Here is a 26552-nt window from a genome sequence, read left to right on the forward strand (position 1 = left end):
CTCTAGAAAAACAAGTAGTATCAACCAACATTTTCCTGTGTTGAAAACTGTAAAATACTAAATACACAGCTGGAGTAAACTGACCCAATTCCATTTAATTGGAGATACATCAATTTATTCCAGAAGAAATTCAGCCAGTGAATGAACGAATAAATTTTCAGAGGGGAAAGGAAAGCCAACAAGACAAAACCGCAGAAAATATCCATGGGATCTCTCTGGCTTCATTCTATTGCCTTCTCTGAAGAATTAAAAAATGGATAATTATGTCCAATTTAAGTTTTGAGAGATACTGTTTGTTGATCAGTGCATTTCTTGAAAATTTAATTCAAAAGTTTCTTTCTCAGTCATTTGTCTTTGAAAACCAAGAAAACAACAATGTTCCTAGTGTTTTCTCCAAAGATGAACATAACAAAATTAATTTAGGTATTATTATAAAAAAAATAATTGAACAGTTTTAAAATTGGATGGTTTCTGAAATAAAGTCTCATGGAACATTTTTAATGTTCTGAGACATACCTATGCTAGAGCAGACTTTCAAGCCCTATTCATACTGAGAACTATTTTATTCCTTGACTGTTTGCACTGAAGTTACAGTGAATTCTCAAAGAGCAAATTAGTGTCAGCATACACTAGATATAGCTCCAGTTAAACTCCATGAACAGATACCATTAACTTCAGTGCAGGGTAGAGAGAGTAGAGAGCGGGGGCCTGCCTTTAACTTTCTCCTATATTCATATTTAAAAGTCTTGAAAATAGAATTTGAGTAGTTACACATCAGGGCTGCACATTCCACACTGGAGAAGAGCATTTTAGTGATGTATGTTCTTCTTGGGGGAAAAGACAGTCTTTATGATAAGTGTTAGAATTGTTCCCCATCAAATGGTTAAGAGACTTTCTGCATGATGGGAGAAAATGCAGTTGTGTGTGTAAGACAGCAAGCCTGGATCTGCACTCAGATCCCACTCCCCCTGGATATACAAATTTGTTCAGCCTTCATTTTTTATACTAGGGGGATTAAATTAAATCTTCATGGTTTTAGCCAAAGGTGTGTTCAAGAGTTAGTTTGTCCTCTGATTTTTATGGGCAATGTTGAACCATAGTGCTGCAGTCCTTGATAAGCAGATATGAATATCAGTGCTCCATTTAACATTTTAAACTCTAACTGTCATATACAGAAAATATTACAATGATTAATACATATTGTTGTGGGAATAACCATGTAACAACTTTTTTTTAAAGTGATGAAACATGATGCTCAATTTATTACTGAACTAGCTTTCACACTAACTTAAAAACAAAATGTGGTCCTATTTGTATATGAATAGGCCTTTTATACTTTGGAAGTCATAGTCATTCATTAAATACTGGTAGATGATTTTGCCTTTTTTACCTTTTATTGTGAGGGTAAAGTCAATGCCTGTTGTTTGAACTGGCTCCTTCCTCAGGACTAATACACTGCTTATCTTATCTGACCCATGACCTAATGTCACAGTGACCCAGTGCTCTGAAACTAAGGTATCACACACCTCATATATTCTGTACTGAGGGTAAGTTCATACTGAGCTTCCTCCTGACACCATAAATCTATCTGTTACTCTGACTCTAGAAAGGGATGATCCAGACCTGTCCTGTTCTTGCAGTGGTTCTGTGATGTAACAGAATAAGTTACATAGATGAAGGTCATGAAACAAACAAATAATCATCATTATACATAATATAAGTAGCAATGTTGAGAAATCATTATATATTTTTATAACTCTACACTCTGAAAAAAAAAACAATAAGCCCAATTCCTTTTTTGGGAGAATCTGAAGTTTTGCAGTGTAATACACTTGGACTGCTGTAAAGAAAAAAGCCTTGGGAATTTTCTTCTTTTTAAAATTCTTCCACCACTGACTTGGGCATTGTTCCTCCAGGGATAGAAAGGCATCCTGATGCAATATGACAGAGGATCATGGGTCGTTTTCTGAAGTAGCAGCTGTTTTGTGTGTTCACAGTGCTTCCTGAAAAAGGGTTGGGATGCTGAGTCCACTAAACCAGGTGTGTTCCCTCTTCCTGCTTTCAATCCTGAGGCACATGGGGTGGTCTGGGTTCTCCTCACCTCCCTGCAGCAGTGCCCACACTTTATACAGTCATAGTTCATCAAAATAAACATTAGACAAGTATTCTCCCCTTCAGATAAGTTAGCAGCCATGACAGCTGTAGCCAAGCATGCAATCACCAGCAGTACCTCAGCCTACAGAGCAAGGCCTAATCAGTGCAGGGCACAGAGTTCTCCATGTCCTATCTGTGGTGTCACCATTTCATCCCCAAACTGACTGAGCTGGAGTCATGACACAGCTAAATTTCAGGGCTACCTGGTTTCCTGTCAGCACCAACGCCACAGGAGCTAATCACTCTGTGACCGTGAAGTCTAAGGGTTAAGATAAACTTATTAGTTATCTTCTAGTGCAATGGAATTACATAGTAAACACCAGTCCTCAAATATGAAGTGACTCAAATCTCAGATGCAAGTTGTCTAACATTTAACCCTACTGAATGACTTGGGAAATAGTATGTCCTCAAAGGGAAGGGGAAATCCTGAAGCCACTGAAAACAGTATGCTGGCTGATGAGCCAATGATTATAGCTGCAGTGGTGGACTGTAAGGCTTCAGAATTTGTTTTCCATATCTGAATACAAATAAAACCCTTTGAGCTTCTTAGTAAAACTAAGTTGTGTCAAAACAATCTGTTTTCAGATTGAGAATGTCAGATTCCACACTCCTCTTCTTAATTTTATTCTTTTATCTGGAAATGACAGGCAATGCACACGACACATTAGGAAGAGTCCCACCAACTACTTCACAAAATGCACAAAGATGTGGCTTTATCTTAACAGCATATAATAGCAAAAATAAAATTTATATACAGCTATTCTATAAATCTAGACCAACAGTATCTTTCAAAACATGCATACACCAAAAGCTAGACAATATATAAATAGCATTCCTACCTGGTTTAGGTTTCAAACCTTGTATCCAATTCCCACAGTTATCACTCCATTGGTGGTGTGCCAACATCAAACTGGGATAACATTCAAAAAAAACCAAAAAGTACCGTTTAAAGCAATCTAATGTTTAAAAAATCCCTTTGTGAATGTACTAGAATAAGCATACGGCAATTTAGCCCAACCTAGAACACATTCTTATTCATTAGACAATATCTCTGGAGAGAATATCAAACATTATCTTGGAGGCTATGCCACACTTACAGATGCTGAATGTTTTGAGCAAAACATTCAAGGAGTGAATGTTAAATATGAAATAGGTGTGAAGCTTTCTTTTAAAAATCTTTTGAAATGAGGAAAACTGAAGGCTAAAAATCACTTTGCTTAGCCAGCTGATTATATCTATTTTATCCTGCTACGGTTGCTTGGGAGCTGTTTGGCTAATCTCTGCTTTGTAGTTAGGCTATCCATTAGCAGGATGGAAATGGCATCACTGCACCATAATTCAGCAATGTGAATACAGAACAAGGAGAGTGCAGAGCTATCTGTGGCAGTACAGCAGCAGGTAATAAGACTCTGTTACTCAAGCAGAATGTGTTATGTAAAGACAATTGCTGTGTAAAAGCAATAGCTCTAATCAGGTTAATTAGGCTGTGTTCATGTTTCATCTATGGTGCAAGTGCCCTGTAAATTCAAAGCAGTCTACCTCCTCTTACTGCACTCCTTATACAGCCATCACATTCTCCAAAACACTCAACACCATATATTTTCTTCTTAAAAAGAAAAGAATCCGAAGATATTGCCCATTGCTTTTTAACAATTCCTTTTCTACATTGTTTATGCCTAAAAGAAGAAAAAAGGAAAAGACACTGGTTATGTATAAAGCCTGTGCCCACATTAAATTGCCTTCCTCTGCAACCAAATTAGGCACTTGGAAGTTGTTTGTGGAGGGTCTGTTTAATTGTGGTTTATTTATTTTTCGCATATTTTCTTGTTCATTAACATGACCTGTTGAATGTGTAAGAAAAATTGTATTTCTTTTAAAACGTATGGCTCTTACCTTTCCTCCTTTTGTCCATTTCCTTAAAGTGATAAATCTCCTGTTTATTCCCTCAGAACTAGCTGGAATGAGGTGTCCACTTTGAAGAAAGGATTAGAGCCCAGTGCTGTGACCCTCAAACTCTAGCTGTGTCTCCTCTATACTTACTGAATTTATTAGGTAGTTCCTTTAAAGTAATAATGGGTAAAACAGTTCTGAGATCACTTTCTCCTCTCCCCCAAGAAAAAAAGCCTGGGTAGAGAGGAGTTATTTAAAAGAGAGAGTACATCCTGCAGATGAAGAGAAAATGGCAGCCTGCACCATCTTAATTATTGTAGTTGTTATTTTAGCAATCGGGTATCCACATGCTGATTGTAAGCTTGGACTCAGTGTGCTTCATTAGAAAAAAGAAATGCAGTATTTTCACTACCCATTTAGAACAAATCTGTTCATGTTACACCTTAATTATAAAACCTTTTATTAGACTTGAAAAATGCTGTAGTTCTGTTTTAATACGTATGTGTCCCTCACACAGTATTTCAACGTGCTATTATTAACAATGCTTAAGTAAATATTCTCTCTCATACAGTTCTGTATAAAATAAAAACTTATATATTCTGTCCTGTGGAATTGAGCTAGTTGAGCTCAGTATGATAGCACAATATTACTGCAGAGGTCAAGCTGTGGCATTGATGAGCAGTGTCATAAAAGCAGGGTGATCGAAGCAGGAGTTTTGCATGTTACCACTTACAGTATTACTTTGCTGCTGTGCATTTACTTCCATTCTGGCTGCAAAAAATGTAACTGTTTGTAAGGAATTTCTGACTACATCTGACAGCATCAAGGTGTGCTGCTGGATTTCACAGGGCTCTCTAACATGGTGTGTCTTGTCACAGCTCACAGAACTCAGCACCCTAGGAGAAAACATCGAGGCAAATCTGTGTGCACTTAATTTTCACCACCTGAGCTCACATTGAACCAACAACACAGTTATTAATCTCTTGAAATGGTTCATATGTCTACCATATATTTTAATATTTTACTAGAGAAATTTAATTTCAGGGAAGGTCTGACTACCCATCCAGTTCTGTATCATTCCCTTCATGAAGGAAACCTGTGATACTAAAATCCTCAGGATTTCAAGAGGTTTCGGTAGTGAAGGAGCCTAAGAAAGGGAGCCCTCACTTGACTCCTGGTGGAGCAATGATGGAGTAGAGGGACCATGCAGCTCCATCCCTGGCTCCAGCTCAGGTGCCCTGGCACCACAATAATGAACTTCATTATTCCTCAATCAGGTGGCACCACTCCAAGTAAATGAAGAAATCATGTAAAGGACTGTTTGATGGGGCTTGCAGTAAATGTACCTTCAGGCCTAAAGGTGAAGACCTTAGTACCTGAGTTTAGATTTCACCCTTCTCCACCCTGAAGAATAATACTAGCAGAGAAATCCTTGTTCTCCTCCTGGAAGATAAAGTCTGGTTGCCTGACTTAATGCAGTATTTGCTGTGTTGCACCTTCCACAGCCTCAAGGAAATACCAGGTATACATTCCTGAGCTCTCCTTCCTGTCCCCTCCGTAACCTTTGTAAGCAGGTGGTTTTTTACATGATATTTAATTTATCATTTGACCAAAAGACAAGCTTAAATTCAAAGTAAATGTTAAACACTTGCAAAAATTACGTATAACTGAAGTTAGGGAGCAAACTCCCTCCTGACATAATTTTGCTAAGGATTGATCTAAATGTTATTGCTGCAAGTGGGAAATTCTGGATATATCTCCCCAAGAGTGACAGCGGCAAAAACCCCATGAGAACCTACTGAGAAGCTTCCAGTGCTCCCAACTCACTGAGGTCCTGCTGGAAATGTAACTCGCTTTTTATTAGATTCTCCTTAAAAACAAAGAGATTAATTTCCCTCCTGTTTTCATAGTATAAGCTTCCACTATTAGCCACAGGCTAATGTGATGGTTGTACTGACAAGCTTTGTCTTTCCAGGTGTGGGTAATAAGATATGCTTGCAAAGACAGACATGGTAGATACCATGGAAAGGCAGTTTCTTGTTGCATGGCTATGAGCTCTAAGGGGTCTCAAGTCTACATCTATAAATCAACCAGAAATTCTCCTCTAAAAGTAGAGTTTCAATATGAGCAAGGTTTGTCTCCAAAGCAGTGACCCTTATGAAGAGTAAAATATCAGGAGATTGAAGACATGACTGTAAAAAAAGCTAAATTATTTCAGTTATGATGGAGGAACCATATTTGCATAATTTAAATTTTAGGGGATTTTTACTGTGTAAATAAGATGTAGAGAAATGGGGAAAAGTAGCAAGCAGGATATTTTGAAAATAAAACCTGTTTTCAGCACATACCTGCCAAGGTATGCTGCTGAATTTCACAGGGCTTGCAAACACAGTGAACTACACAGAAAGTAAGGTAGCTGAAATCATGAGGTGATTTGAAGTTGTCAGCATTCGTGACCTCAGAAATGTTTATTTTTTGATTGATCAATATGCATTCTAGAATACACTTATTTGTCAAACTAATGTGCCAAAAGAAACATGTGATATCACATGCCTTTATAAAAGAGAAACCCATCACGTTCACCTTTACTTTATCCCCATCATGAGGGGCTTGATATTAGCCCTGGTTTTAACCCTGGTGGGTAAGTATGCAACTTATATGCTTTGATGAATTTAAAATTGTATATTCAGGAAAAGGTTTCAGAATCTGAATACAGTTCACTTGCAGACATGAACTTTAAAATGTTGTAGGAAAAACACTTTATTAATTCTTTTGTTGTTTAGGGAACAAAAGGCATTTAGCTAGTGCTGAAATAGAAGTTAATTAGAAAGGGTTATGCTATATGTGCAAGATGAGATCTAGCCTTTTATACCACAATACATTAACATTTTGGAGTTGGTTTGGGTTTGTTTTGTCATTTCATGCCTCTATTTTTTTTCTCTTTCAGGGAGCCAGCATCTTAATTACCGTAAGTAATTTTCCTATCAACTAATATAATTATAATGAGTGAAATTAAAAATAGAATCTGAAAAGTATATCAATGTTTAATATAGCTTTACAACAGCTAATTTTGTTCAGGTGCAATGCAAAAATTAACAAATTCATCTTTTTTTGTTCCATACATTCTAATACAGGTAGTTTAATATGTTCTGTACCTTCTGTATAATATTTTATGGGAACCATTTCTTTGCAGAACCCGATTTCAGTGAAAACAAGGTTTATACATTTAATTACGAAACCATGCTTCTCAGTGGACTTCCAGAGAAAGGACTTGCAAGAGCTGGAATAAGAATAAAAAGTAAAGTGGAAATTAGTGGTATTGGGCCAAAACTTTGTCTTATTAGGGTAAGAAAATGTATTCAATTTGAAAGGTAAAATTCTCATCATACTTAGCTTCTTTTTTAAGCTTTTGTGAAGTAATTAGGTTTCATTGTGTGTTATGCTTACTAAGGGATAATGTAACTAACACTGTTATTTTTTTATACAGTGCCCTAAATTCTATTTGCACTTTGCCAGGTAATTCTCAGCTCAAGCCAGCCTTGGGCTTGAAGGATTTCTTTTGCTTTGTGGTCAGGGAGACAATGGAATGTAATTTGAAATGCACAATAATTTATTACTGGATCAATCAAATTGTTCCGAACTATACAACCTAGGATTATTTAATCAACTGATTTCATAACCAGCAGACAAAAGTCAATAAAATATGCCACAGTAGTTGCATGTGATTCAATGTTTAGCATAATTAATGTCATCTGGTAGCTTCTTTTTCTGAAGGGTCCTGAGTGACATTCTTTTCATCCTCAGTTGTATATTTTTACTGCATGCATAGTAGTTACTAAGGGTTTTGATTATGTGAAATTTACTTTTGCCTTTAATAGGAGCCTATCCCCACTTATAATGAGTGAATAGAAATGCACACCTCAACTGCTTTACACAAACTCCACTTAGTCCTCTGTATACAGAGAAGAAAAATGATCATTCTAAAAGCCTTAATTTGGCAAATTGAAAACTTTAGATTAAAAAGTACAGTGACTGTCTGATAAATGCTTGTAAATGTTGTAGCCTTCCAGCCTGAATTAGCCTGCTGTTGCTAGGTATTTTTGTAAGCTCAAATTATAACAGATCTAGATGGGAAACAGTTTTTCCATGACATTTGTAAGGGGATGGATTTCAAAACATAAAAAACAAGGAAATAAGAGTCATACATATGAAGTGGTGACTAGAAAGCTTCCCCATCAGAAAAGAGGAAGAAGCAGTCTTGTCCTTACCCCAGATCCTCCTTCATTCCTGCTTAAACAGCTTTTGGTGTGCCAGGGTGAGTCTTCACCGAAAATTGACTCCTGTTCTCTAAAACCTGCTAACATGATTTTACTGGCCCTACTGCATTTTTGAAAAGTTTCCATTTCAGAAATAATTTTGGGCAAGAAAAAGAGAAAAGACAAAAAAACATAACAACTTTCGGGGCAAGTTCTAAGCTAAAGGTAATAGTACATTTATTCCCTTCTTCTCTAGGAAAAGTTTATTTTGCTGCTGTTATATTTAAATTAGACAGTTTGGAGGGATGGTTCAGGGAATTAAACTTTCATCTGCAGCCTACTAGTTCACATTCAGCCCAAACAAAAAGCTCTGTTCCCTGGGCAGTTTCCAGCTGACAATTTTTTCATCACAAACCTACAAGTAAGAATTGCCAGCTGTGTTCAAAACCAAGCAGACAGCCTAAGTCCTGCCTGGGCCCCGAGGGCTGGGGAAAACTACCTCGCCCTGACCCTGCAGAGCAGTCCCAAACCTGCCTGTATGCAATATGCCAGAAGCATGTCCAAGAGGCAGCATGAGGGATTTGCTCTGTAACAGCCTTCCCTGTAAGCTTCAGTTACTGGGGTTGGCAGTGATCTCCACCAACAATAACAAAAATAAATATGAAAGTGCCGTCTCCAGCGATTTGCTGTATGAGGATTTAGTTTGTGTGGCTTTTTGAGAAACTAATCCGCATCTTGCACCACACTGCCAGCCTGAGGTGTCAGAGAAAAGTCTCTTTAAATTGTCAAAATGTATAGAAGGGAAGGGTCCTCTGAGAAACTAAGCTAAACATGCCTGTTCCCATGGGGTAGGAATTATTCAAGTTATGCATAGTTTAGCACAACTTTCTATTTGTTTGGATGTGCCCCAGTTTGAGGCTGGAGCATGAAGTGCAGAGTGGGGTTGGAGACAGTGCCTCAGCCTCTGGTTCCACAGCAAAACGTGTAGGGAAGTACAATTTCTGTAGCCTGCTGTCCACTGCTCAAACTAATTCCGTGTGTCTGGCTGGTCTAGAGGCCACGTGTTTATTAGTTTCAGGTTGCTGCCTGCGCTCTGTGACCTCAGTGAGGGAAATGGCAGAGTTCACAACAGGAGTTAATGATGCATTATGCAACATTAACTTTCTCCTGCAATTTCCTGCAGACCTTCCACACCACTTTTGGGTAGCAGCCTGCTTCATGTAGTTCTTCTCTGGCTCATTTCTTTGTACAAGTCAACCTTTGGCAATACGGATTGTCTATGAAACAGAATAGAGTGCAGTGGCTGTAGAAATACAGCCTGTAGAAATACTTCCTTTCATATATGGAAATACGTGTATTAACACTAGTTATGCTAAATGACAACTACTAAGTTTCCCCTTTGAAGAGTTTTTGTGTTCTATAAACAGGTAATTTTGATGTGATTAAAGCTCTAGATGCTTATTTATAATGAAAAAAAGTTAACTGGGGAAAAGAAATGAAAGAGGAATTGTATTTCCCCTTTGTTCTAGATTCACTCAATCGAAGCTGCAGAGTACAATGGTGTCTGGCCCACGAGCTCATTCTCTCGATCACTCAAACTGACCCAGGCCCTGACTGGGCTGCTCAGTATCCCCATCAAGTTTGAGTACAGCAATGGCCACGTGGGAAACATTATGGCTCCTGATTCTGTCTCCGATGATGGGCTGAACATCTACAGAGGGATTATGAACGTGCTGGAGTTGAGCATAAAGAAGATACAGAATTCATACAGTTTACAGGAGGTGAGTTTGGGGTTTGGCCATGGTGGTGGATCTGTAAATGCATAAAATTTCACTTCAGAGTCTTCTACCGCATTTTCTGAATTCATCCTTGATATGAACTTCAATTATAAGAAAGACCTAAGTGTGGGAAATCATGATTAATTTTCATATGGGACAACATTTGATAGAGATGTGATTAAACAGGACAACAGAGCAGCAGATTTTTAAACTGGTTGATGAAAGCATTTCAGAAAATGCATTTGCAGAATTAAACCCTTAGAAAATCTGGCTTCTAATTTCAGAGAAAGTAAAATGTGAAAGATGAAGCCTACATAAAATGTGAACACTGTATAAAACAAGCTTAACAATGCAGTTTAATATTAACTTTAAAATAACAGTAATTTGACTTTTTCTACCAATCATATATACTTTAATCTCTTCTAGCTCCTCTTTTAGGAAGAAAATAGTATATATGTCATAACATTACTGTAACAGCTTTGACAGTTGCAGTTGATGCTCTGTTGGAATTTCCACTGTTTTTCAAGTTTTAATATATTAGTCAAGGTCAATCATCTGATATTACTATTCACCACAGAAATTGCAATGTGTTTAGTTTTTGTGAAACCGTATTTACATTGATTAGACTACATTCAATTCAGAGATCAGCAAAAACCTTGAAATTATTATACTTTTATGTTACATTTATTGAAACTGTAGACCAGAGTAACCCTAAATTTTTTAAATTTATTTTTATGTAAGTAGAGTTGTTTCTGGGAAACGAACTGTATGATTTAATTTTTTTCATGCTGTTTGCCACACATAAAAATCTGTGTGGTGGTGTTGGATATTCTGTGGCACTATTTTCTCATATCTAGTTTCACATCTTAATTCTTTCTAATTCAGTTAGCAGTGTATACTACTCTCACTGCTAGGCAATAGATGTGACTTCACCTCCTAGAATAATTTCCAAGTTTTCTTTGCTTTTCTCAGGCAGCTGATTAATGAGTTTTGGCACCCTTGCTTGACAATCTCTAGTCACTCTGCAAAGGAAGATAAAAATTAGAAGTCCCAAAAATCTGAGCTACAGAAAGGTTTAAAGGACAAAGCTGGGAAAGTGTACATCCCATCCTGTGGGTTCATGGTTAGCCTATCTGAGCTAGCCATAAACTGCAGCCAGAAAGTTCACTTAGGCAGGAGTGTGCTTCATCCCACTAAATTCTCTGGGCTGGACATTCCCATTTAAAGTCTGGATGTCTCTACCACACCCTGCAGTGTGCAGAGCCCCACACTTGTATTTGCAGAGTACAAGTCTTTCAGAAAGCTTGGGCAATTCCTATTTCTAGCCTACCAAAGACACAGTGTCTCAGGGAATTCTGTTAAGCTGAAGATGACGTGGGTATGTCTTGCCTCCTAAACACCACGTGACCATTTCACTGCTCTCACATAGCCCAGAGCTGGTCTCTGCACTAGCTATGCTATCCATAACAATAAAAAAATAAAAAATCAGGAAAATATCTCTTCCTCCTAAAATGCAATGAAGCATTTTTTCTCTACAAAATAAGTCTCTAAGACTGTAGAGACTTAAAAGTTCTTATATATTCTAAAAATATTATTGCAGAGCTCAGCTGAAACTGTGAACTCAAGAAAACCCACAATCAAAACTCTGTTATCCTGAAATTCTTTTTAATTATTGCTGGTCATATTGTGACAGATCACCTGATATTGCAAGGCCTGTTCCATAGGCATTTGTAAGCTATCTATGAAAGCAAGTTTGGAGGGCAGAATGTCATCTCCAACCTTGAAATACTTTGCTGTTAAGATTTCATTCTGACTGGTCAAATTATTTTGGCACTTTTTAATTAATATTCCTCAAATCATATTTCATAATCAACAGCTCTAACTGAAAACTGTTACTCTTCTTTCCTGAGGCTCCAAGTGAAACTTTGGGGAGATTTAGTTCTCTCAGTGGGACTCTGATTTGGCTTACTGAAAACCTGTACATGTAAAAAAAAAGATGAAAGTAATGATCATCCTGATTTTGCTTCTGGAGAGTATAATGAAAAAAAAAGGTATTCATTTCTACTGGTGATTTTAAAAATGCAGAATTAAACAGGAAATTTCATATGGTGAAGTGAAGCTTTGCATAACTTCTCTGATCCTGTTCTCATTTTTGCCAGGCTGGGATTGGAGGTATTTGTAATACAACATATGCAATTCAGGAAAACAAGAGAGCAAACCTAGTCTATGTGACCAAATCCAAGGACCTGAACAGCTGTGAAAAGAAAGTTCAAATTGTCACAGGTTCAGCATACACTCATCCATGCAAGACCTGCCAGCAGGTAAATCAGAGTGGTATTATGTACATGTATTTTATATTCTTAGGCAGAACACCATTTGATATCCACATAATCTCTTCATTTGAAATACTAAAAATGAGGGAAGAATCAGATCTGCCGTATCCGGTTGTCAATATTTTCTTTCTGTATGAACATGATCCCACAGAGAAGCAGAGGTCTCTGCTGCACACTGTCATGTACTGCAAGCACACTTGAGCTAGCTCAAACTAGCTGGCTTGGAAACTGTTAATTATCAGCATGAGTTAATTCACCTATTCTGTTGAGTGAAAAAAATACTCACAATGTCCATTTTCTGCTATTCAAGACAGGTACTGCTGCATTTTACTATAATCCTGTCTTTGAAATAAAAAATTGTGTGGTTTATGCAGCTGCTCTCCTCCTTAGAAAATGTGTCTCCTTCTCAAGGGAATGACCAATTACTTATATTTGGGAAAAGGAAAAAGCAGCTAACACTTCTTAGCAGTAGAAATAATGGAGAAAGGCAGCATGCCTGACCTCTCCCATGGAAGTGAGTGTGCAGAATTCACATTGATTGCTCTTATGGCCAATGAACAAAACAGCCCTGGATAATAAATGGGTTGAAGTGGGTGAGGTAACATCCTCTAGTCACAGGATTTCGAAGTTCAATAACTTTTTATTTTCTTTGTTTCTTTCCTTTTTTTATATTGTAAAGAGGAACAAGAATTCCCAGGCAACTGCTACTTACAATTACAAAATTAAATATGCACGTAGTGAAGCTGTAATTACACAAGCTGATGTCGAAGAAATCCACCAGTTTGCACCCTTCAATGAGATAACAGGAGGGAATGCTATTGTAGAAGCAAGGTACCTTACATATTCCTTTGATTCGGCAACTAATTCAGCAACCCAGTAATCTGAGTAAAACTCCATAAGTGAAATAAATCCTTTACTTCCACAGCCTATTGTTTGCCAGTATTTAATTACATAAAATCCCAAACAGCTCATAAAAACAACCTTCACTGTTAGTTATAAACCTGAAACATGCACATCACTATCCAAAGTTTGTTAGCTAAACTTGGCAGGACTTGACTATTTTATTTCTCAGGGATATTTGATTTATGCCGTAAAAGCCAAAACAAATGTAATTCCATCTGAGAAATTGTGAACTAATATATTTGAAGTAAAATACTTTGAAAGACAGTTACTAAAGAAAGAGAATTCCCTGGAAAACAATAATGCAGTAAGAGGTCCTTGGAGACTAGTTCACAAGAAACCTAGATAGGACTTTGGATTCCTAAATACCATGGGCTGCTTGCAAATCTGCCATCAAAACAGTTTCTTGATAGGAAATTGGGTTTTATTGCAAAACAATTGGGCACAAAGCATGTTAAATGCATTTGCTTTTTTACAGCAAATTTTGCATACTTCATAATGAAATTTGGGGCAAAACAAGAATATGGTTGTCTATGAAATTGTGCTCCTAGCTCAAGCACTCAAACATTTAGTATTTGAAAATTTTTTCATCTATAAAATTCATCTACTGAAAAAAATTTCAGCTACCCATTTAATTGTGAGCTCTGTAAATAGGAGTGCCCTACTGAAGGGAGAGTTTTTTGCATAAATGTCACTGTGAAGAAGGTGTTCTTCAATCCTACCCTACAGCTGCTGTAATCTTCATTGCTCCATTATCTTCTGCAAGGATCTGTTGGTATAATATATGGTTTTGGAAACAGCAACATCAGAAAGTTCATGTCAATAACTCACTGAATAACTTCATTTATTTAATGATCATGTTCAATTTGGCTAACCAAGCAAAGAAAAAAACAAACAGAACAGTGAAAGTGGCTGTTTTATCTTTTGCAATCAAGGTGTAGATAGACATAACTGCAGTGCTCTTACTGAATTATAGGTTGTTGTGAGTCACCTACAGTCTGGAGACAATGGACTTATGAAGTTTTACACTCCCCTTCTGCAGCCTGTAGAGAATGTCTTCCATAAGTTCTTTCTCAGCTCTCAGAAGGGTAGTACCTTTACTTTTCCCATTTTCTCTGCATTTTTATCATTACCCAGCTGAAGGGGACAAATATAAGATAGTTGGGAAGATGTGAATATCTCACTCAAGTCTTCAGGAGTTATTTCCACAATGCATTCTCTGTTAAAAAAAAAAAAAAACAAAAAAAAGCCTATCAAGGCCTTAAAACACCTGGATCTGAGTTTTTCAGGCCTGTTCAGCATAAGACTCTTGTAGCACATTTCAAGGCCAAGAGAGGTTTTGCTATTGTTTCACCACTTTAATCCTATCTTTAGCACTCATTTTCTCTTCTCTTCAGAATATAACATTTTCCCATCTATTCTAGGCAACTATGCCACTTCCCAAAACAATGAAAATGAAGACATAATAGATGCATCATGATTTGAAGGGGAAGTTAAATCTGTCCAAGTGTACCTGATGTTATACTTTCTGACCCAAATGCCCTTTCAATAATATTGTACAAAATGTCAAGAGATAAAAGATCTCTGCTGATTCTGTAGCGATTTCTATTCAAATTCCAGTTGCTTGTCTGTAAAGCAGTTATATGCTATTTTTCTGCAGCCGTTCTCTGCAATCCATATGGAAGGAGCGAATAGAAATGATACAGAAGATCATAGAGATTCCAAAATAAACACACCAATTTTCTGCAGAGATTTTGAGATACTCTGTAGTACAGCAATATTGCTTTTGGAATGTTTTCAGTTGTTCAGTACAAATGCCTGACTTTATTATAGTGTCCTAAATGACCCATTTTAAACATAATTGGTAGGATAGGTTGCATATCTTTAGCTGAAAATGTAAAAAGATAGCAAATATTTGTAGAGACAGTCTTTCAATGAAATTATCCTTAATAACAAATGATGAAGGTTTGTTGGTTCTTAAAAAGTTTTCAGAAGGTTGAGCACTTTTCGAAAGACTAATCCTGAATGTATGTGGCCATTTTTGTTTGGTAAATCCAATTTAAAGCTTCAGGAGAACCTTCTTTTGTAGTCCTGAGGATATTCAGCTTACCAAACAAAATGGGGAGGAAATTGTAATAGTGCAAGTAAAACTATTGTAGCATTTCTTATTGTATCTAAAAACTTTCCATTTGAAGCTTCCAGGAGACACAGACACATAACAGCTTTTATGAACTTCTTAAAATGTTTAAATTAAATTATAATTTCTGAGCAAGTTTCCCATCTGTGTTTTTCTACAGTCCATAATTTACTCCTTAAGGCACAACACATCCTTCCTGTGATATTCTTCAGGCCACAGCTTCTCACCTCCCTCTTCTTCCATAAACTCTCAAGCCAGGTTATTCCCAAAGGAAGGCAAAGGCTGGCTCTGATTGGAGCCCCGCTGTGCAAGTGCATACCTCCTCAGAGTATGGTTCTGAGCATCACATCCAAGTGCATCTCTTTGTAAATATCTTTGCCCTGACAATAACAAAATTTTTTGTAGTTGTGGGGAAGTACAATTACTGGGGTTTTTTTTAGTTTGTACCCTGCATCTTGTGATGTTTTCTTCCTGGGGTTCTCCATTCCAGGCAGAGACTTGCTTTGACTGATGTGCAGAAGCAGAGGGCAGAGGTCCCACCAAAAGAGTACCAGAATCGTGGGTCCCTTCAGTACCAGTTTGGCAGTGAACTGCTTCAGCTTCCTGTCCACTTATTCAAAATAAAAGATGTGGAAAGCCAGGTAAACTCAGCCACTGGACAGATTCTTTGTTGGAGGCTAAAATCTGTGCATGTGGGATACAATGCATGTGAGCTTCCTGCATTTTCATCTTTCTGCAGATAGAGGAAAGCCTGCAAGAATTAGTAGAGGTGACCTCTGACCAGCTTCCCAGTGATGCACCCGCAAAAGCCCTCAAGCTTCTGCACCTCTTCCGTGCAGCAAATGAGGAGAATTACGAGTCGGTGTGGAAGCAATTCTCCAGTCGGCCAGCATACAGGTACAGGCAACAAAGGTGGTGCTTTTCTGCTGGAGAACCTCTAGAAAGCCTGTCTCCAGAGGCAGATCTGGAAAATGCTGCTTGTCTTTCCCATTACAGGCGCCACATTTTGGATATAATTCCTGCAGTGGCCAGTCACCGTGCACTCAGGTTCCTGCGGCATAAAATGGAGAGGCAAGAGCTCACCAACTGGGAAGTGACTCAAGCAGTGCTTGTGGCTCTGCACTCCAGCACTCCAACTCAGGATGTGATGGAGGAAGCAACGGTAGGATTCTCTAAACACTCTCTAACCACTCTTTGCTGATTCTAACATCTGTTGTATTTATTCCTTTGACAAGATAGTAAAGGCTTTGAAAGTATAAAGGTTTTATATCATCTAGTGAGGTTGAAAGGGCTTTGTTTCCTGGCTGTCTTAAGGGGAGGAGAATGCAAATCAAAAGGGCAAAAATTACTCCAGAATGAAACAGGAAATAAAGAGCCAAATAACCCCTGTCTCTGAGGGGTATTGCTGCATACAGTGGATTCTAGTTGCTCTTTTTCCAAATGTGCTTTATAGTTACATCAAATTAGTTCTCTGACTGTCTACAAAGACAAGGGAGCAAGAAATACATATTTGTTATATCCGCATGTTTGTCCTAATTGACCTAGAAGGATGGGTATGAATTTGAGAAGATCTGTCAAAACCAAGGGAATTATGTCAATGTGAAGGCCACGTAGGAGAAAGTGTAATTATTTTTGCAATTTTTTCTATATGAAACCCTATATGCAGGGTTTCATCCCAGTCTCAGATGCAAGAATTTATCTGTGCCTACCCTAGGCAGAGACAAGGAACCTCAGACCAGGGTTTTACCCTCAGCGAAAGCCATGACAGCCTGGTTGTTACTGTGTGGTGGTGCTCAGCTTCCCACATGAGAAAGCAGTGGGTTGATGCCTCCTGTCAGCTCCTACATTTATACAAAGTATTCCTGTCTGCCCAAAGCACTGAGGTCCATTCACAACAAATCTCAAATTCATTGTATCTACAGCTGAGGCAATCATAAAACATGATGAATGTTTCTTCAATAATGTGCATTTTTCTGTTCCATAACGGGGTGATTTCCTCCCTTTGGATTATAGCCTATGCCAAATTTAAATCTGAAACACTATAAAAGCAACAGATCTGCCTTCCAGATGTTACTTGGAATTGCTTTACAATTACACTATCAAATACAGTACTATCCACTGATTAACAGAAAATCCATCAACAAAATAATATCAAAAGCCTGGTTTTGTCTTTCATTGGGCAGAAACATATTTTTCAATAATGTTTCTCTTCATTAATGGGGGTAACGAACAACTGCCTTCTCCCCAGCTCATTGTAAAAAAGCATTGCCCGCGCTCGACCTCTGTGCTTGGGAAGGTTTGCCATCTCAGCTACGCCTCACTGTGCCACAAACAGTGCTCCTCATCTGACTCCTGCTCCGAGTGTCTCCAGGTAATCACACTGTTATTTATCATTTAAAAGAAAAATTAAGCCTTGAGTTCTTTCTTCATTATTCAGAAAGCTGTATTTCACTTCACTGCAGTGTTTCCTTTGGGGAAAGGAACCCCAGTTGGTTAAATACAACATTTTTATCTTTAGATTAGCACACAAAAGAGAGTGAGAGGAAGAAGCAAACAATTCATAACACTTTTTATCTGAGTATCTCTGAGTGCTTTATTGCCAATTATTAATGAAGTCCCATGACATTGCTCAAAAATACTTTAAATACAGGTATTATGCATATTTCTAAATTAACTAAGTGACACAAAAGCCTAGGTTTTTGTCAGAATTAATGTATCCCAGCCAGAAGCAGAGCCCAATCATCAACACAGACTATAAGGTTGTTACAACAGTAATACCCTCCCTGTTCTACACTGCTTTTAATCAGCAGGCCACGAAACAATTTGAGTAGTCATTAAATAGCATTTCCCAGTTCTAAAAACGCATGTCGTGGTTCACAGAGGCCAACTACCCAGCCAGTAACAAGAAGGGAAAGAGAAATGTGTGTTCAGTCTTTGGCACCCATCAATCCACCATCCCCAGTGAGAGCAGGGTGTTCCAGAAACACTGTGTGCCTGACATGATTTTTTTTCCTGTAGTACATAGGCATGGGCAACCTTCCTACACGTTGCCTGTGTTACAACTGCCACCAGTGCTCTTGAGCTAATTAAATCTGAGAAGCCCTATGTCAGAGAATGAAAATCCTTTCCTGAAGCAAGTGACTGTATAGGCTTATTCAATGAATTCAAATGTCCCTTCATTTGATTAGCTATATCAAGTAGACTGTTTCTACACCATCGAGGGATCTCAAATGTGTTTCTTTTAAAGTACAGAATCTGTATTTAAATTATTCTCTAATATCTCAGTTTCTTTTTTAGAGACATTTGTTATCATTTAAAACTGTTATCTATCAGGATTTAGTTCTTTTCTCTTATTCAGCCTTCAGACAACTACTTTTAATCTTGCCACACTAATGGAAGTGTGATCCAGTTGCTTACAATGAAGGCTGTAAAAAGATTTTCTGGCAATGATCTCATTTTCCATCTATTAATCCACACTGAAAAGAGGCTGTCATGTCTGGTTAAGGGCACCACCACTAGCCATGTATTCAGGGATCTTTTTTAAGGGTCTGAAGGTTTAATTGTACCTGTATTTTTGCACCTGTCTTCAACCATGAGACAGAGATGCTCAAGCATCATTGTTTCAGGGTTCCCAATTAACCCTGAGAGGCAGTGGGAACTAGGTCCTAGCCATTATTTTTTCCTTTAAAAATCTTACCTGATAACTTTAAGGTAGAGTGATGAAGAAGCTGTTCATTGCAGCTGTCTTGGCTATACTTGTTCTATGAATAAAATGTTCTATTCATGAGGGAAAAAAAGACTGAAAATATTTAAAATAAATGAATTGAACAAACTGAAATTATGGAAGTCAGACCCCTGAATAGGCTGCTGGATGGAATATAGATAAGAGCTGGAATTGAACTCAACAGATTTGTTTTCATTTTTCAGCTTCTTCATGGCTTTGCAGGAGAGGCGTTGAGCAAGTCTAGCACAGAAGAAATTTCCCTGGCTTTGAAAGCCCTTGGGAATGTAGGACATCCAGCCAGCATCAAGCACATCAAGAAGTTTTTGCCAGGATATGCAACTGGTGCCTCGGATTTGCCACTCAGGGTCCATGCGACTGCCGTGATGGCCCTGAAAAACATAGGCCTAAAAGACCCCAAAATGGTAGGAAAACAAAGCTTCCTCCTTTTCCCTTGTGACTTGCACTCACAAGGCTGTTAATAATGGGTGATGAAGGAAAAACAAGTCTTTTTTTCAAATATTGCATTATTTTTCAAAAAAAAACTTAGCCATTCCTTGTTTGGCATGCCTTGTTTCTTTTGACATTAACCTCCAATATTTCAGACTGCAACAAAAAAATCCCATTAAAAGGATAAATTCATTGTTGTTGAAGACAAATCAGCATTTCCATTGCAAACATTTTGTTTCCAAGGACATTAGACAGAAAACTAAATTATTGATCCAAATGTGTTTAGTACTACTTCACCTTTGGTATGTGAGAGAACCACAAAACAAGGTTTTCAGGGAATTGACATTGAATGCTGAGTGCCACATCTAATCGTAATTCAAGACCAGATTTTATTGTAAATAGACACCAAGGGCTTGCATCGTAATTACAAATTTACAGACATTGTGCGGGTTTAAGTCATAAACAGAGCATTTACTAAATGTGACTTGTGTCCCTCACTGGGATAATTATTAGATCCCACATACAATGGCTACACCAGCATACTCTCATCTACCACAGACCTCACTTTACAATCATTTTCACTTTAAAGCAGTCTGCTTTCAAAAGGAAACCTTTTCAAGATTTCCAAGATTTGGTCCTGATGTTGAAATTTGTTGTTTTATATAAGTAAAATCTTAATATAAAAAGTAAAATAAAAGCTTTCTTTAACTATTCACCCACTAATCAGTATCAGGGTTTCCATTACACTCATTTTTTGCATGTGACTCCCAGTTTGAGTGCACATATTGATCCACAGACAATAGTGCGCCAGGATATGCTTTTAACAAAAAGAATAAAGAAACAATTTAGTAGCGTGCAGGAGCTGGATGGGGAAATGCAGGGGAGGGAGGGGAGAGAATTGCAAGGGTAGGAGTTAAGGTATTTGCTGGGGAAGAAAAAAAAAAACCAATTTGGTGTTTGAGAACACTGCATCTCTGATTGCTCTTTGGCCTGGCTTTCCACATGTGCCCCAGACCACTCAGTTTCATTTTCTATGCATTTTCTTTGGAGAAAATTGATCTGCAGCAAGTTAATGATTGTGACCACTTTTTTCATTGTTCAAAAAGCAGTCTAATACCTGGTTTGTAGCTAGGTACACACCAGTATTTGGATTAAACATACTTAATTCATGGCCTTTTTTACTGTCTAATTTGAAAAGCCTCGTTTAGGAAGTGGCTTACTGCATCTTTGTCACCTCTTATACATTGGTATTTGATCACCATATTCAAATTAATAAAACCAATCAGGGTTTTTCCAAAGTTTGCTGAAGTTTTCTGGATCATTCTTCATTACAGCTCATGGATGTGCACTCTCCCTGGCAGGATAGGGCTGTGCAGATGGTTTGCCAGAACAGTGGCGCATCATCCACACCCATTTTAAAGCTTAGGACCAAAGGCCTCAGTCCCCGCCCTGGAAACTGCAAATATTCCAGTTCAAAATTATTCTTGGTTGTGAATATTGCTGAGGTCAAACACATCAACCACAAGTAGTACTGAGGAACTTACATTTATTGCATTAAATTTTGGTTTAAGCTGCCGATATGGCATAGAGATTTCTGGTAATAAATCAGGTTTTGTTTGTTTCATTCTAATTCTATTATTTAGGAGAAGATTCCCCAGAAGATCAAATTATTAGAAATAAGTTATACCTTTATGAGTAGGGATAAGTGATCACTGAAATCACTTCTCAGGTACGGAATGGATTCATGAAATCTTTTACCTAGCGTCAGATAGCTCAAAGAGGTGTAAAAGACTTGATGTAGAAGTTATCCAGTGAAGTTCCTCAGCTTTGATTGTGTAGGAAGTCAGACTACATTACCATAATGTCGCTTCCAGCCCTCAGACTATGAAACCAGGAACAGTGTTGCCATAATAATTAAATAATCCAAATTTTTACTGTGCTAGTGATGAAACAGATCATTCATTGGTGTTGGGTGGTTATCAGCAAAATGTTCAAACATACAGTAAAACTGAATATATCTATTGTTTTCAGGTCCAGGCTATTACCCTTGAGATTTTCCTGAATCACAAAATTCATCCTCGAATCCGAATGTTAGCTGCAGTGGTTTTGCTTGAAACCAAGCCAGGTCTTCCAATAGTGATGACATTAGCTGATGCTGTGCTGAAGGAGCCTAGCATGCAAGTGGCAAGTTTCATCTACTCTCACTTGAGGGCCCTGGGTAGAAGCACAGCTCCAGATCTTCAGGCGATGTAAGGAAAATTCCTTTCCTAGAAGAAAAACCTTGTTGCAAACTAATTGAAACGTTAATGTGCTCACTAAACTTTTTCAGGGCTTCTGCCTGCAGAATGGCTATCAGAGCACTAAGTCCCAAATTTGACAGATCTGGGTATCAGTTCAGCAAGGTTTTCCGCTTCAGTATCTTTAAAGGTAAGATCCAGAAGATTTTGTGGAGAAATATATACTGGTGAATGTGTGAAAAAAAAAATTGTATAGTATGAGAGCCCAGTTCTCCTATCCAGCTGTTAGGCTGCTTGCTGTTCCTCCATATTTACCTATCTTCAGTGAAAAAACTATAATCTCAGGCTCTCCATTTGAAGAGTGTTTAGGTCCCTGTGTGTTTTGCATTGTACACTGCCAGCATGAAATTACCAGAGGGGTTGTGGGGCTCTAACCCTCTGTTTTCATTAGTCGGGGAGGCACATGCTCCTGTATCAAACACCATAGTCTCAGTGGTGCTTAACAATTTCATACTATTGTTCAGCACCAAACAAACAGAAGGGACCTAAATTACTGCTGAAGTGGATTAATTTCTGCCGGTGTTGAACACCTACAACTTCTGCTGCATTCAAATATGATGCTAAATACTCTTCACCCTAACAACTGTGCCCAGTGAAACAGACAACTCTGAAAACATTCAGATGTGACAATTCATTGCACCCATGAGCAGCTACGTCAGGCTTACTGTCTAAAGATTTTTCTTGCATCTTCCTACCAAGATTCTTTACTAGAATGAGCAGATCCATGCATGATATCTGGAGACTGGCCAGCTACATCAGAGGGAGTTGCACATAAAAACGTAGCGAAAGCAGGGAAGGACCAGATTAGAAGACAGATTCTTGCTGGGCCACATTGTAGTTTTTGCTATTTTCCGTGTGTGTTATTTTTCTCAGTAGATTTTTTAAGCAACTCCCTTATGTAAATGACCATGACAGCCTCAGAGATTTGGCATATGTATCTGGCAGACTAGGGAGATTAAATCTCCAAACACAGTTTCCTTACACATGCTGTTTATCTATCAGGACTTGGATGTTTTTAGCACTTTTGTTATTCACTAGTATGTGTTAAGATTCTTTTCAAAGTAATCGATATTAAGAGACTCTGAAACATCTGAAATCCACAGGGCTTGAGTGTACAAGTACTTCTGCCTTCTTTTTAGAGACAGGGGTGTGGTTTGAAGGACTTTTGTAAATCTTATTATTGTTCTGCCCCAGTTTTGTGGGTTTTACTTGACAATTTAATGTGCTCTATAATAGAAATAAATATAATACATACTGCAAGCAGCACAGTAAAATGCTATACACATGCTTGCTGCCTCAGTGATGGAGACAGCAAGTGCCCAAAGAAATACAGTCACTAATATACACCATGTGAATTTTGTACTACTTAGAATACATTCAGGGATAGATACATTTTCTGTTAATATGAAGATACGTGCTTCTTGGTTTAGGTACTCATTTTGTCTTCTTATTTTTGCTTTTAAAATTAAGCCATCTAAATTTTCACACAGTGAGAAAGAAGGGTGCAATATGCATGAGGGATGCTGGCTGGGGGCTATGTGAAATGGAATACTTTATTCTGGCTGTAGCCTGGAAATGCAGTACAACAGGGAATTGCTGTTACTTCCTGGTGAAGCCCATTGTCAGAAATTTGGCTACCACACCTAGGTAGGTCCTCATCCTGAAGAAAAAAAAAACAAGATCTTTTTCTCACACATGCTAAACTTAGACTTGGATAACTCAGCTAAATTAAGTCAATCTCCTACTACACTGGTATGGGAAGAGGACCCATCCTCCAGCTTTCTGATTTGATTTGTTTCCACTAGCCACAGGTAAAACGTGTTTCAGTGAGTCCATTCTGGAGGAGTTACCATAGTGACGGCTGTAATACAGTACCTACCTCCTTGATAAAAACAAAAATCTGCCCTCAGCATCGCAGATCTTTGTGGTGCTAGATGCTGAATTTTTAATGACAGGCTATAATGTCAGCTGAATCTACCTCTAATCTGGAATTTGTCACACACGACCACCACAAATAGTGCTTCATGCTCTACACATTGCTACTGAAATCAAAGTGGTGACCCAGGTTCTTCTCAGTGTGAGGACTGAGAGAATCTGACTCTCAGTATGCACAGATTCATATAATTAAATGCAGACTAATGCTTATATTTACAAAAGACTGCTTTCTTTGCTCACTAAGTTTTCTTTCCCTCATCTTTGGGGCAAGACACTTAATCAGATATATGTAGGTGTCATCAAACTCTCACAGTGATGCAGCAAATATATTCTTAGATCATTAGCACTGTGTAATGCCTGAGGTATGGAAAATATTGCTGCTGTCTTCAAGTCAATGAATTCTATACAATCATTTCATCATTTATAAGCAGTACTTCTTATTAAGTATCAGGAAGTACCACGGAGTTTTTAACTAACAGTTTTTGTGGTTAGAACATAAAAGATAGCTTTAACAACTTCAGTAAAAGTATTGTGCCTTAGTTTTAGTGTCCTGTCCATGACGCATCTATGATTGCTCTGGCTAAGCTCATTCAGAGAAAAACTAGTCTTCACATTGCCAAGTTTCCTGTCAACTCACTAGTAATGTCCCAGTGTGGCATCATTTTTCTTTTTTATTTTTTTATAGGATCACCATTACTATCTACTGAATGTTCTTCACTTATTCCTCTGTCCAAAGTGGGGTGGCATAAATACCTGTGTCTTGATTGCATGAGCTGTTTCTGAACCTCACATGTTGTAGGTAGATAGTGCCCAGCGTTTTGGACAGACCAGCAGATTCCTACAGCAAAACAGTGAAGGCACTGTAGTAAAATTACAGTTCATACATACTTCCTTATCCTCCAAATGGTGTAGGAGCAGGGGAGGAGGGCTAGAAGGAAGCACAGCAAGGGTGCCTACATTTCCTGTCAGCCTTGTTCCTCTTGAAACCTAAGGAATCTTAGAAAAGCTGTAGGATTACTTTAATTCATAAAACAGGACAGGATATAACTGTGCCAAGACCCAGAAGAATTCCTGAGTGTGCTCTGCACTGATTATCGGTACCTAAGAACATTATAGATGATAAATCTAAGTAGAGACATAAAGAGAAACAAATCGTTTGCTCAAAGTTCACTCAATAGTTAACAATAATTTAACAATTGGTGCATTTCATGTGAGGGTTACAGCATTTGGAACTAGATGTATTAAATTGCTTCTGAGTCATTTGAGAGACAAATCTATAGCTCACCATCTGTCCTTACAGGACATCTGTATCACTTTCCCTAAACTATTAGCAAAGGATGGCAAATCTGTTTTCATTTCTCATCTCCTTTGTCAAGGTGCCCTAAATGATGTCTCATAAAAGCATTTCATAAGCTGATTTTACAGAGTGTGACGGGATGTAAATGATATGGACAGGCATATTTTCTGTACTTGGATAAGCTCAAGAGGTGGGCCCATAGGAATCTCAGGAGGTTTAACAAGACCAAGTGCAAGATGCTGCACGTGGGTCAGGGCAGCCCTCCACATAAATCCAGGCTGAGAATGAACAGATCAAAAGAGCCTTGCCAAGAAGGACTCAAGGTGCTGGGGAGGGAGAGTCTGGACCTGAGCCAGCATGTGCACTTGCAGCCCAGAACGGTAATCATGTCCTGGGTTTCAGCAAAAGAAGCCTGACAAGGGAGGAGATTCCACGCTTCTCCTCCGTTCTTGTGAGACCCCACCTGCAGTGCTGCATCCAGCTCTGGGGTCCCCAGCACAGCAAGGACATAAACCTGTTGGAGCAAGTCTTAAGGAGGACCAGCAAGATGATCAGATGGATTGAACACCTCTCCTATGAGAAAGGCTAAGAGAACTGGGATTGTTCAGTCTGGAGAAGAGGCAGCTTTGGGGTGACCTAACTGTGGCCTTCCAGCACCTGAAGCAAGCATGCAAGAGACCTGGAGAGAGGCTTTACACAGAGGCATGGAGTGACAGGATAAGGGGGAATGGATTCAAACTCAAAGGGAGTAGGTTTATATTAGATATTAGGAAAAAATTCTTTACTGTGAGGGTTATGAGACACTGGCAGAGGTTGCCCAGAGAAGTTGTGGACACCCCAGTTCTGGAACTGTTCAAGACCAGGTTGGATTCAGCTTTGAGCAAATTGGTTTACTGGAGGGAGCCCATGCCCATGGCAGGGGGTTGGAACTAGATTATCCTTGAGGTCCCTTTCAACCCAAACCGTAATAAGATTCTATGATATAGCAGAAGCAACTGGAAAATGGCATAACCACCACACAATCAGTAAGATTATAGCTTTGCCCATTATTAGTTAAAAAAGGCAGAATATTCTGTTTATAACTGTTATATAACATCAGTTTTATAGCTGGGTTTTCTGGCCTTGCTCATATGATGCTGATTATTAAATTAGTAAACAGATATGATCTGCACACTCTGACCTAGAAACTAACTGTGCTGTGTCTTACTGCCTATTTATCTGTAGATTTCCTTATGAGTGGGCTGGCAGCTAAATATTTGGTATTGAATAATGCGGGTACCTTAATTCCAACTGTGGCAATGTCTCAGCTGAGGACACATTTCCTTGGAAGAGTGGCTGATCCTTGGGAGGTAATTCAGTCTACCCACAGTTTGCCCTCTAATCCCTTTTTACAACCATCATCCA

At 38.4% G+C, this 26552-nt stretch overlaps 1 protein-coding gene across 1 annotated transcript in view; it reads left to right on the forward strand.

The window, feature by feature from the left end:
- Nucleotides 1-6645: 6645 nt before the first annotated feature.
- The window catches only part of LOC309576330 (vitellogenin-1-like), a gene marked incomplete at both ends in the record, with an annotated part of 44286 nt that continues 24379 nt past the window's right edge, over nucleotides 6646-26552 (forward strand). The window contains 14 exons of the mRNA XM_082287560.1: nucleotides 6646-6685; nucleotides 6992-7012; nucleotides 7238-7389; nucleotides 9830-10081; nucleotides 12238-12399; nucleotides 13091-13242; nucleotides 15939-16089; nucleotides 16188-16345; nucleotides 16445-16610; nucleotides 17697-17819; nucleotides 19376-19594; nucleotides 21651-21868; nucleotides 21949-22046; nucleotides 26373-26497. Of these exons, the coding sequence (XP_082143686.1) occupies nucleotides 6646-6685; nucleotides 6992-7012; nucleotides 7238-7389; nucleotides 9830-10081; nucleotides 12238-12399; nucleotides 13091-13242; nucleotides 15939-16089; nucleotides 16188-16345; nucleotides 16445-16610; nucleotides 17697-17819; nucleotides 19376-19594; nucleotides 21651-21868; nucleotides 21949-22046; nucleotides 26373-26497 (2037 nt within the window). The remainder of the gene's footprint in view (nucleotides 6686-6991; nucleotides 7013-7237; nucleotides 7390-9829; nucleotides 10082-12237; nucleotides 12400-13090; nucleotides 13243-15938; nucleotides 16090-16187; nucleotides 16346-16444; nucleotides 16611-17696; nucleotides 17820-19375; nucleotides 19595-21650; nucleotides 21869-21948; nucleotides 22047-26372; nucleotides 26498-26552) is intronic.

This window comes from Coloeus monedula (assembly GCF_965178545.1).
Source record: "Coloeus monedula genome assembly, chromosome: 9".
In the NCBI taxonomy this organism is placed as follows: Eukaryota; Metazoa; Chordata; class Aves; order Passeriformes; family Corvidae; genus Coloeus; species Coloeus monedula.